This window comes from Cheilinus undulatus, linkage group 14, assembly GCF_018320785.1.
Source record: "Cheilinus undulatus linkage group 14, ASM1832078v1, whole genome shotgun sequence".
In the NCBI taxonomy this organism is placed as follows: Eukaryota; Metazoa; Chordata; class Actinopteri; order Labriformes; family Labridae; genus Cheilinus; species Cheilinus undulatus.
The window spans coordinates 23,859,026-23,871,996 of record NC_054878.1 but is presented as its reverse complement, the minus strand read 5'-3'; the positions used below and the strand labels follow the sequence as shown (position 1 = coordinate 23,871,996).

Sequence of the window (12,971 nt, the reverse complement as noted above, 5' to 3'; positions counted from 1 at the left end):
GCTACTTCAATAATGGGCCTATACATAATTTTATCCAAGATGAGACTGCTGATCTTGTTCTGTTCAATTTGTAAAATTTTTCTTAGTCTGTAATGTTTTCAGTGTGATTATTTCATCAATGTAACTGCGAGACTTTATGAATAAAGCTGAATTTAAAAAAATCTAAAATGTTGTACCAACAAATTTTTGGAACTTCTGTTTTGAAAAAGAGAGCATCTCAGACGATTGGTCTGAAAGTGGCTGTCAGAGACGTACGGTCTGCAGCCTTGTTTTAAAATGACTTGTTTTCATTTACAAAAAAATGCACTTAAAAGTTCATACTGGAACCAATCCCCGGGTGCAGATGTGCTCTAGCTAGCTTTTAAGTGCATTTCTTATGAGTGAAAACAGTAAATACACTTTACCAGGTGTTGTTTTTAACAAACAGAGTCATCAATTTAAAAGGTAGTAGTATGACAAGTGTGAGGGGGATGGAGGGGAGTTTGGATGATTGATGATGGCATGACATGACATGACAGGTCCAGTTGCAATGATAAAAATTAAGATTTACTCTGTCTTTAAAAATTTTAGGATATATAAGAGATACCTTAAGTAAGTATATTTTAGTGCATACTATACCTTTTTAAAAATGTATAAAAAAAAAAACGGACCTACAGACCTATAGACATAGGTCACAAACTCATTCACCTTCATCATGAAACAAAACAAAACAAAAAACATAAAATGGAGATACAAGGTTCCTGATTGGGCTATGAATTAAAGTGCTCTGGTAGTCCTTTATGGCACACTGAATAATACACACACAATATAGAATACATTGTATGTTAATTGAAAAACATTTATTAATCTTTCACAGTGCTCAGAGGTTGGTTGCCAGAACAGAAGTGTAAAGTCAAGAAGTCAGAAGACCCGTCCAAACACCAAAACAGCGACAATCAGATTAAACCTAGAAGTCCTGTTCTAATCACTTCACAGTGCAAACATCCCGCATAACCACCGTTCATTGGGTTACAAACACCGACAGGCTTCAATTGAAGAGATTAATAGGTAAAATCCAACATTTCTCAGCAGAGGAGGACGACTTTTCTATCAAGAATTTACTTCAACGATCAGGTACCATGAGTGACTGAATTGAGCATACACAGATCAAGTCTCTCTCTGCTGATGAAAAGTCCAGATTTATTTTTCAGAAAAGTATCTAATTACTGATAATCGGCAGTCTTTCAAATGACTAACATCTTGTGGGTTCAGAGAGGAACTAGAGTGTTGGTCAGCATTATTTTGGTAAATTTTGCAAAGGGGGTTCATTTTAGGACAAAAGTTGATCCCCTCCTCTTCAATGCATATTCATTCATAAGAAGACACATTACTATTTCTCTTAAGTTTGATTTACAAAGATTTATCACAGACTTCTTTTTTTTCATAAGATTATTCTACACAATACAACTCTGGCATTAAAATGTTTACTGCATACAGCACTTTTATATTTCAAAGTGAAACCAGTATGGCTCAGCGACCCTGTTTCAGTGCGGATTTGAGGAGGTATAGAGATATGCGGCAGCCTGAGGCCTCCTGTCTACACTACGGCAGTAATGTGTGACTTTAATAAATACTGTATTTCATCAATAGTGCTGCTTACATATAGTGGGAGTTACAACAAAGCCAAAAGTGCTTTAGTGAAGACATGTGAATCATTTTCTTATTAATAATAAGAGCTATAGTCAGATAGGAATATGTTGTCTTTGTTACAACTTGGCCAGTGACTTTATTGCACTGCTCTTCATAGAAAAGGCTTGTATATATCACAGTAATTAAAAAACTCTCAAATAAATTGGCTTTATATAGATTCTTTTTACAGTTCTTTTGAACATCTCGTTAGTATTTAAGCCATGACAGAATAATTAAACTGTTGGCTGGATTTCTTTAATCATAAAGCTAAGGTTTTCCATCTATAACTCAGGGAAGACGCAGGAAGCGGGCCTCTCTCAGCACCATCTACACAGGATTAAACGTGCCAGGAGTGATCCTTAATTGTGACAACCTTATTTGTACATATTTACAGAAGTGTCGTAAAAAAAGATGTTTAATGTAAGTACATTTTACACTTGGACCAACTAGTATCTACAGATATTTAATATGCCTTGTTTAGATCATACAGTAACAGCTACATATGGATTCGTTTCACATTGGGATTATAAATATAAAGGTTTGTTGATATAAAAGTACCATTTTTGGCAATAAATTGTACATGTGTGAATGACGGTATCTAGTTTTTTATGGTCGATGTGTTCACTGCTGGATATTAAAGCTCCTGTGAGGAACTGTAGGTGTGTTGACTCTGCTGCCCTCTTGGGTTCCATCTTGAACAGATGAGAACAAAATTAATAGTCCCCCTATGAAAATTTTGTTTTGTTTTTTTAATTGCTGTGTAAGTAATAATTTTGACCCTGCTAGTTTTTTTTTTTTTTTTGTGAAACAATTTTGTTTCTATGTGCAAACAAAATAATGAAAGCAAAATAAAACTAGGATATTTGAATAGCTGTGTTTGAAATTATTTGCTCTGTTTAACAGCATTTGAAATTACTTTAAAAAAACTGAAACTTTTATGGGGGGGGGGTAATTAATTCATCCTCATCTGTAAATCTATGCATTTTTTTTTTTTAAATCCATTTTCATTATGTGAGTATTAGGAGTCAGGCGGCCAAGTACTAGGTTGCGCTACTCAAGAAAAAATGCAGAAGATGAGGACTCAATGCAATATTGCACTGTGTTCCAACAACTATCAAGATATTGAAGATATATACAAAGTATGTGCTCTTAGAAGAGTTGTAGTATCAGCCCTGGGTGCTTACTTAAGCATGTTAATCTATAGATATCGCTTAACAGGTAAATGCCTTTATGATGCAAAAGGTCGCATTTTCGTTATATGCTGATGAGCCAGCGTTTTCCCCACCTTCCACAAGTGTAAAAACTTTTTTTTTTTTTTTTTTGCAGTATTCTGGGTTGCTTTTTAATCTTTCATGTGCAAACATAAAACCGGCTCTAATGCTTCTTCTGCTGATCTTGTTTTCTTTTTGAGGTCATTAATAGATGCAAATACTCAATTGAGTTTGTTACCCAACCCGTTCAAATATCCCCACAGGAGCTTTAAAGAGAAATGTTAAACTTAGAGATATTTGTGATTACTAATTGGTCCAAGTCAGTTCATGACATAAGATACAGTGCATACAGTGAACAAAGAAGTCATAGAAACACTTCATAGAGGTAAAAGAGCGGTGAGTCCATGTGTCAAAACAGTACATTGGCACCTTGGCAGCCCTGAATGGGTGTAAGACCCAATCTGACTGAAATACTGGGAGAAGATCGAACAGGCTGCTACAGTACTGTGCGTATGTCTGTGGGTGTATGTCAGTATGCTGGTATGGCTGAAGGAGTATAGGCAGAATATGTTAGAGAGCAGTTTAACGGAGTAAGAAATCTCATCAGAAAATGGCAAAAACACCATCTGAAAGTTTTATTTTACAGATAGAAGACCGAGTTATTGTTAAGGCTTTGTTGTGTGCATGTGTTTTAAATTGAGGCTATCAGACACATAAATGCACCCATAAAGTTACTAAAAACCAGTGTTAGACTTATATTTCCCTTGATCCTTACCCAGTAAAAAGGTTATTACATTGCTGAGATTTTGGTGTGTGAAGTGCTGAGGTCATACGACACAGTATGTACAGATTAAAACGTTTATAACATTAAAAACATTTAAAGAAAATGGCTTACGTTTGTGTCCGTGAGTCCTTACACATCCAGCTGAGCCACTGAGTCATTAGTTTATTCAGTCAGTTAAAACAGAGGACTTTTTCAGTGTACAGTACTCAAAGATCAACTCAGTGCTGGAGTTAAAAACACACTTCAGTGGAGAGCAGACAAGTGAGACACTTGTATGAAAAAGCATCCAATAGAAGTGCAAACTGTACAAAAGATTTAAAGTGAAAAGATCCTTATAGATTATGTTTTTTATTATTGTTAAAGTTTAAAAAAGTATCATATAGAGGATAGTTTCATATATTTTTCTTGTCTCATGTATTCTCTGTTATCTTCCCCAGCACAGTCTTGCTTACGTTATAATCTTAGCATTTCCATTTCTTTATTGTTCTAGCAGCTTTGTGCAAAAACATTAATATCTGTCTTCATTGATCCCAGTTCCTTAATAAACCTTTAAATTCTTCCCTGTGTTTTTGTCCCTCTTTTACTTTCAAGCTCATATCACTGAGTTATATAGTGAGGCATATATTTACTAAGATCATCTGCCATACCATGAATCTCTTTCTGGCTTTTTTTCTCTCCCTCCTGCAGGGCTACAGTCTGCCACTCCAGCAGAGGGAGCCGTTTCTCATCCCATCCAGTGCTCCCACCCTCAGAGCCTGTGAACAACTGGCAGTGGGAGAAAATATGCTGGAGGACAAACAAGGAGGTGGATAAACACTCCTATCCTCCATTCACAAAGGATAACACCTTCAGAAGCTGGAGAAAGGCTAAGGGATGTCTTCTCCCTCTTCTTCTTCTTCTCCTCCTCCACCTCCTCCCTCTTCTTCTTCTTCTTCTTCTTCTTCAGGCTCCTGCTCCTCTGTGTGGGAGTGTGTGTCTGAATGTGTGCGTGCATATCTCAGGCGGCTCCAGCGGGCCTTGTTCCTGTGCAGGTGACCCATCATGGTCTGGCTGAGCATGCTGGCCTCAGTGAAGCGGTGCCACTCCTCAAACAAAGGCTCAACGATGTACGAGATGAACCCTGAGAGGAACACAACAACTGTGAGCGATACAAAAGGATACAGTTTAAAGTTGATGGTGTATGTTTGTGGCTCTCACCTATCTGAATGGCTGGAACAGAGTCGGCTTGCTGGTTACACAGAGGACTAATCTCCAAGTCAAACTTTTTCTCAAGGTCACCTGTCATTTAAACAGACAAAACTCAGACAACAGTAATACATCAAACAGAAGAAAAAACTTGGATAACATTTTAGTGGTAGCTCTTTTCGCTGTGGTTGAACTAATTCCATGACCTACAAGATGTTTTTTTTATTTTTAATACTGTCATACTCTCCCCAAATTTTACCCAGGTATATGGTATTACTGCCAGGTGTTCAAAATCACATTATACAGGCATCTGACAGCGTGTATAGCGTGCGTCCCCTGGTGTTTCATTTAATCCTTTATCAAAATGCTTTGTAAAGTGCGTTACTCACCCTGTCTGTAGAATTCCTCACACACCCTCTCACTCCACTGTCTGCTCAGCTCCCAAACCCGACATGGATTGCAAACATCTGCACACTTCAGAGCAATCTGACAGCAGAAAGAGTGAAGTTCTTTGATGAAGGATGCATTTCACATAATTAAAATAAACTTAGATTAGATATCCAACACTTTCAGGTGTGTGTGTGTTTAGTGTACCTGCAGTATAAAGTGCCTATGTGAGGGTAGTTGAAGGTCCAGGTCCTGGTTGTCCAGATGCTCTCTGAAGGTCGACAGGAACTCGTTCTGCCTGCTGATGTCAGTAGCAAGGATGAGAGAGCCCAGCTGCTGTTCCATGTCCTGCCTGAGGATCAGAGGGGGCAGCACTGAGCAAAAACAATCAAACTCCTCTATCAGTGCCATTTGCTAATTTTGGCTTGTATTTTTGATAAATACCTCCTGATAGATGATTTATCATAGGCTGTTCTTCTACACTAAGCCTTCTATAGCTATGGGTAACACTGAGAACCCTGCACTGTTTTTCTGACTTAAGTTGATCTCACTAATAAGGATGATAAATGAAAAGATAAGTTAATAATAGGCGTGTCAAAAATGACATTTTTTCATCCTAATTTATTGTTTTATAGTCATACGTAGTTGTGATGAATCTGTCTTAACCACATGTAAAAAAATATATAAATATTTTACATTTAAATACATTTTTTTCAAATCCAATGACTCAATTCTTACCATCCTCTAGATTTTTTAATGAACGAGATAAACACCAGCAGCCAAGTTACTTCAGGACAGGAGTACTCCCGTTAAAAGCCCTGCCTATTCATCTTTCAGAGCAGTTTAACATTTTCAGACTGTCTGTTGTTTTTAAAGTTATTCGGCAAAAAGTTTAAAGATTCTAAATAAATCAATATTTGTTTACTTCAGGTGTTTGTGTGAAAGATCAAATAAATCTATTTTAACCCTTTAAATCTAGAGTTGGGCTTGTTCATGTGAGTGTGAGTTTTTGTGTGAGCTCTTACGACATGTCCACAGGCAGGTGGGACAGCAGTCCTGACTCTCTCAGCATGCCCACTGTGGATCTCCAGTGATGACTCTCCAGCACAGAGGTGTTCTGTTAGACAAGCACCATAAACAGACACGTTCACTTATAGTTGGACACTTAACACGTCAAACATGCTAACATGTCAGCATGGGTAAAAATAACTAACTACATTTACACAAATTACTGTAATGGAGTAGGTTTGGGTACTTTTTTTGAGTACATTTTGAAATCAGTACTTTTAATTTTCCTTAAGTATACTTCAGCCAGAGTGGCTGTACTTTTATTTGAGTAAAAGCATGAATATTCTTGTACTTTTCCACCTCTGTTGACTACACAGTAGCACAAAACGAGAGAATGATTCCCTGTCACAACTCAAAAAGCTGTTGTACACAGTAAAAACATAGTTTTGATATCTTAGGATTAAACATCTCTTAGTTGATTTTTAACTCCCAAAGTGTAATTTTAACTTTATTTTGAGTGAAATGGTCTTCAGTGAAGGCAATATTTGACACTGCTGATCCACCAGTGTTAGTTCAACCCTGCAGAGAGTCAGCTGATCTAAGCTCCGCCCACTACAATTTCAGAAATCAGTTCTCCATCTTGCCCTAGGGCAGAGTATTTAGATGTGTTTTTTTTATGTGTTTAGATGTGTTTGGATGTTGCCTAATGTACAGTGATCCTTGCAGGGGTTCTTTTGGTCATGTTGCTGGTGGACGGTTGTTTTTATGAAGTTATCCACCAAGCTACAGTTCACGTCTGTGTCTTTGGGTGCTCCTAAATAACGCATAGTGCATATTTGTCATCGGTACGGATGGCCTTGCTATAAAGTTGACTCCGCTTTTTTCTTGCCAAAGGAGACCTACCTTGCCAAAATCTTTTAAGAGTTACTGCAACTCTGTCATATTGTTAAATATTTGACACTCTGAAAACAGTTAAACTATATGTAGTTTCGACCAATTTAGACACTTTTAAAGTGCTAAATTTAACTCTGTAAGTTTAAGTAACATCATCAGTGTTTCTTTGTACTTTACTACTATTATGGCCTGAAAAACCTGGTTGGAGATCTATTCTACTCAGTACTCAGTATCCAAAGTAAACTTTAACTTTTACTTCAGTAACCGTACTTTTACCTGAGTACAATAGTCTTGTACTTTTTCCACCCATCCAGATCACACATGTTCACACAAAAACTCTAACATGTCATCAGCGGGCCTGAGCATACCTGGTAGAGGGAGGCGAGGTGGTGTCTGGTCTTAATGAGGAAGGGCTGGTTGACTCCAGGATGGTCCACATCGTGAGCAGCGGCTGCCATCAGACCCAGGAACACATCCAGAGGACTCAGCTGCTCTGCCAGCTACAACACATAAAACGGGGAAATGAGAACATTGTGGTCCTCAAGTATTATGATATTGCAGATTTTTTACGGTTGTTTAAAAATGGCTACATCTATTTTTTTTAAAGTGTAGCTTAAAGCTTTTTTTCATTTAACTTGAGCTTACACGGGCCTTAACTAGTTCTCTGGCTACTCAAAGTGCAGGTCACACTGACCTATCCACACCACTGAAAGTGAAGGCTGCTATATAAAATGCCCATCAGTACTAACTAATCCCATTCATTCATATTCATACATGTTCACATTCCACTGATGCAGCAGTGGGAGTAATCTGGGGTTAAGTGACTTGCCCAGGGACACATCGACACATAACTGCAGGACATGGAGATCAAGACCCTGACCTTCACCACTGATACCACTGAAACAAAGTCCCCCCGTTATGTCCTTGGGGAAAAATAGATTAAAAAAAGATGGTCGTTTCCAAAGATATATTCAGAGGAGCTTCATTGATCTTTTGTGCTAACCTTTCAAAATGATCTTTATAGGGACAGACCATTTTAAACACAAACAACAGACAATATTATGAAAATCCCATCAATTAAATGGCTAGTTAATTTTTCTTTGACATCCTTTTTGAAAACAGGGACTTTATATATTCAATTTAAGTGAAGCAGTAAGGACATGATGGCATATTTAATTGCTATAAATGTCAAAAATATTTAAGCTATGATTTAAAATGATAGATTTTAAATTGTGGGGAACTTTTTGTTGATTTTCACAGCACTGTAGACAAAAATATCCTACTGCTCTCTGACTAACTAGTTACACTCATCGGAAAACTTTCTTGCTAAAGAAAACAAAAAACAAAAAACAAATGCTCTTTTAGCTCTTTGTATTTCTTTAGTCTGAGCCCAAGGGTGTGGTAATAGAAATAAAAAATCACTATTGAAAACATGTTGTTACTTTTGGTCTCGTTTGCTTTTTTAGGGAACACAAAGGCATTTCAATCATAAATGGTTAAAAACTCATCACTTAAGCTTATCACAGGCCTAGATGTGTGTCACATGGTGCCAATAAATGCTAATTTACCACTGAAGGACAAAACAACATAATATTGATCAGACATCTTAAATGCGAATGTGCAGCAGCATGTGTGCCATGTTAGATCCGATCTATTTATGCAAGTGCTTTTAACAAAATAGGTGCATCTCAAAGGGCACAAAGGCAATTACTGTATGGAGGGAGGAGATGCAGAGATGCTTAATCTGGTCAGAGGGCTTCTGGGATTTCTCTGAGCTGTGGATGGATGTGTTTCAAGCAGGAATTATCACAAGGGAAGAGAAGCTGATGGAATATGTCAAGAGATGCTCTGCTTTACTAAAGCCCTTAATGTGTATGCCAGGGCAAGCAGAAAGTGTGACTGAATACATTATTGTACATTACCTTGGGCTCCTTCAGGTAGCAGTACATGGCTTGAGTGACATCAGCAGCATGGACAGCATTGTGATAGGGATTCTGGGAGTGGTAGTCCTCTTGAACCATGCCTAGAAAGACCGGATTTAGGATAAAACACATTTATCCATCTCATGTGCCACATTTCATATTGTGATCTTCAAGCCATAACAGTACTGCTACTAGATTAGTCCTGGAAAGGTTTTTAATTCAATTACAAAGGAGATTTTCACATGTATTTCATTCAATCCCGTTAGCAGTTCAAAAAAGGACATTGCATTATTTCTTTAACATTGAGCTTGTTTTTGCCATATCACTGCTTAAACGATTGCTTTGAACTTAATCATAACAACAGCTACACTGTCACTTTATCCAGATTTATTTACATTGTTAGGAGCTGATATCCATTGCTCTTTTGCTTACTGCTTGGCAGACAAAGTCCAGACTTTCCCGAAGGGACTCTGATGAATTTTGGAGAGAAATGCTCCCTGCCATGGCAGCTTAAGGGGATAATTTTACAGAGCAAATGCTCTGATTTAAAAGGTATAAGTGAGTGGGAAAAGGGCCTGTTAATAAAAAATGGTATTAATGGCATTGATTCTCAACCCTAGTAAAGTGTTGATATGTTTGACACGTGCATAGCTGTAAAGTTTTCCCAAGCAGGTTTATACTAGGACAAGGGCTACAATCCAATTAAAAGGCCTAATCTACAACAAACATGTCAGGCTGAAATATCTGGTTGCAATTTTTAATCTCTCATTGCAGGAGACCAATAAAGTCAAAGATGGTGGATATAACTGCTGGCATTTCATTGGAACTTACCAAGAAACCTGTGCAGTTTGACCATGTCCAGCTCAAAGTGGTGAATGAGACCATAGACATTGAAGAGATGACACATCAGAGTCACCAGGCTGTTACCTACAGAGCACAGAGCCACACAAAAGGACATTTTTACTCCAGTTAGTCAACACTCAAAATAATGTTTCATATTACACAACACACGTACTGAGTGTATTAAGACAAAGGGAAAAAACATGTTAAACTTAGAGGTGCCTCAATCGAGATTTTGCTGTTGGTGCAAATCACTGATGACCTATGAGTGAGATCTTCCGTGCTTCTTAAAACTTTTTTTAGGTCTCAAATTTTAGAACGCACTTTTGATTGAGGCATGTTTGAAAACTTAAATATACACTCAACAGTTAGTATTGCATGAACTTTGTATCCCTTTGTGTATTTGCTTGCTTATGCAACAACTCATGAAGACTAAGGCCGGCCACACACTAGACGATTTTTAAATCTGGAATAATTTTTAAACTGTGGGAGACCACAGACTTCGGGACAATTTCTGAAGATTTTTTATCTTTAATCCTCCGAACGCACACACTAGACGACTCAGCCAGACCGTCAGATCACTGGAGACCACACACCTGCCGACCTGCCTACAATTTCACATGATCACATGACTTCAGAAAAAAAATGTCTGTTGATACCGTCTTGCTGTCTCTCCACAACAGGCTGTCCTGGCATGCATTACAGCAGGTGAAGCAAAAATCATAGTACAAGGGAAAGACTCAGGATGAAATCATGGCTGAAATTAAGTTAAGTTAATTAAGTTGGTGAAAGTACGTTTGATCTGGCTGTGACGCTACCCTGCTCGCTCTCATTGGTTGTTGTGGGTCCTCCGTCAGCGGCACTACGACCTAGAATCGTAAATATCAGACATGTTTGATATTTACGATTTGGGATTTTGGAGGCTGCAACGCGATTTGAAGCAGTAAAACAATCATGTTGACACCACACACATGCAGACTACTCAGACAAACAGTCATTTGCGACGAGGCTACTCTCTAGATACGCCCTACAATCGTCAGGGAGGCAAATCTTGCCCCCAATCGGGCTTAAAATCCTGTAGTGTGTGGCCGGCCTAAGGTAGTGCCTTATGCACATATTTACACCCACAGAGGGCAGAAAAAAGAAAAAGAGGGGGAAATGCAAGTTTTAAGTAATTAGACTTGCAAAGAAAGAAGAAAAAATAACTATGAATGGTTAGCAGGGAAGTTAGCAGGGATGCACAGTGCAAAGATGGTATTAATTTTCTTTGGTTAGGTGTTTAAAAGGTCTTCAAAAGTCTTAAATTAGATTCTTAAAAAGTATGTGGCAACCCTATTTATATAGTTGAGAAAACAAATTTCTCCTCCTACAGCTTTACAATCGAAGTTGCTTACCAAACCAGAAATTCCATATTTTGAACCTGGATTTAATCGCATTATAATGAAGTTTAAAATACCGTGCATTAATAGTAATTTTGGCAAGCTTCACAAGATGACAGAGTTTTTACTGAAGCTGACAGTAAAAGGTGCTACATTTGAGCTTAATTTGGTTCACAAAGCTGATGAGTTTCATACTCATTGGCTGACAGTTCAATGAGGAGCTTAAACTTTACCAAACACACTGAGCTTCTTTGAGCTACCGGAGTATTAGAGTAACAGATCCATGGCTACAAGCATTCCAACAACATCCAAAAAACCAGTCATACATTTTTAGTAAAATTCAGCCAATAATGATTGATTCCTGATCAATCAGTGCATCTCTAATTAAAATCATTTTGAAACAAAACAGCAAATGACCCTGTATTTTCACATAAAATCATACAAAAGTTATAGCCCTTAAGGAAAAGTATTATCCGTTAAGTTTAAGAAAACAAAAACCAGCTCACCATTTGTAAGACGATCAAAGAGGAAAATGTCGAAGTTCCATGTGCCTACTTTGGATAGCATGTGCTGTAAGGAGAAAAAAAATGTCATCAGAACTGTCCAGTCATACATATTTAAACAATGTACAATTACTTGAAAAATGGCATAAAGAGACAGAAAACTAAGGAAAAATCTGCAATTTTGTTATGTTCAGTGTGTGTGTGTTGTTACCGCAGCTTGTCCAAGGTAGTCGTCGTCCAGCAGGTGCAGTGACCCGGGGGTGTGGGGCACCAACCCCCTGAGCAGCCTGGAGGCGTGGCAGTATCTCTGAAAGCTCAGCAGACGCTTCACTTTCCTCCTGGTGCCGGACTCTACCACCCCCTGCTGGGCACTGGCTGATAATACAAAGTACAAAATGATGTAGTTTAACCGACCATGCAGGGAACCAAATGTACAAATTTCTGCTACAGTGCATATGACAAAGTAGAGCAGCAGTCACACTTTTTAAGACTCGGGGAAGGATTAGCCTATATTTCATACGCAATTACCCAGATTCTGCCTCACAGCTGTATTCAAAGAAAAGGGTTTCAAGTGTTTTGATCAAAAACATCTGCCTCTGGCAGAAATTAGAGAGCACAAAGAGGTGAAAATAAACAAGTTCATGCCATGTTGGATCCAGGATATGTACAGTTTTACCTACATTAGTGGCTACATATAGAGCAGATTGTTGAGTAAATCTGGGTAAATCTCTGCCATACTAGCGTTCTACCTATCTATCTTCAGTTATATTAAACTCATTTAACTGACTTTTTATAATTTCAGGCTCACAGTCATAGTCAAACACTCAGTCTAAACTCCAATGCAGCCACCCACCACTAGTAGCCTCTGTAGTTGTTCTTAATGACTACTGCCTCGATGCTACAATCTGATATAGCTATAGCATTTTTGGCATCTCGTATGAAAAGCACGGTTTAGAAATATAGTGCTGTAGAACAGTGCTTCTCAGTTTGTGAGTTGGGATCCAAAAGTGGGTCACAGTGTTGTTTTCAGTGGGTTGCTAATATTTGCATGGATTAAATGAAGCTAAAAGTCTACAATATATGGAAGCCCTAAGTGGACATACAGCCATGACTTTTACTTTACTCAGTCTGTCTGTTATAACTAGTATATTTCAGCTGTTTTCTCAAGATCTTGATTTATTTGTCTCCAA

At 38.0% G+C, this 12,971-nt stretch overlaps 1 protein-coding gene across 3 annotated transcripts in view; it reads right to left on the bottom strand.

Annotated features, from left to right (window-relative positions):
* Positions 1–861: 861 nt before the first annotated feature.
* LOC121521497 (cAMP-specific 3',5'-cyclic phosphodiesterase 7B-like) overlaps positions 862–12,971 on the bottom strand; it is a 35,009-nt gene continuing 22,899 nt past the window's right edge. For all 3 annotated transcript variants that reach the window (XM_041805530.1, XM_041805529.1, XM_041805528.1), the window contains 10 exons: positions 11,993–12,156; positions 11,785–11,848; positions 9,891–9,986; positions 9,060–9,160; positions 7,506–7,637; positions 6,261–6,352; positions 5,443–5,587; positions 5,238–5,334; positions 4,861–4,941; positions 862–4,783 (listed from right to left, as the gene is read on the bottom strand). In XM_041805530.1, coding sequence (XP_041661464.1) covers positions 4,530–4,783; positions 4,861–4,941; positions 5,238–5,334; positions 5,443–5,587; positions 6,261–6,352; positions 7,506–7,637; positions 9,060–9,160; positions 9,891–9,986; positions 11,785–11,848; positions 11,993–12,156 — 1,226 coding nt within the window. In that variant the 3' untranslated portion in view covers positions 862–4,529. The remainder of the gene's footprint in view (positions 4,784–4,860; positions 4,942–5,237; positions 5,335–5,442; positions 5,588–6,260; positions 6,353–7,505; positions 7,638–9,059; positions 9,161–9,890; positions 9,987–11,784; positions 11,849–11,992; positions 12,157–12,971) is intronic.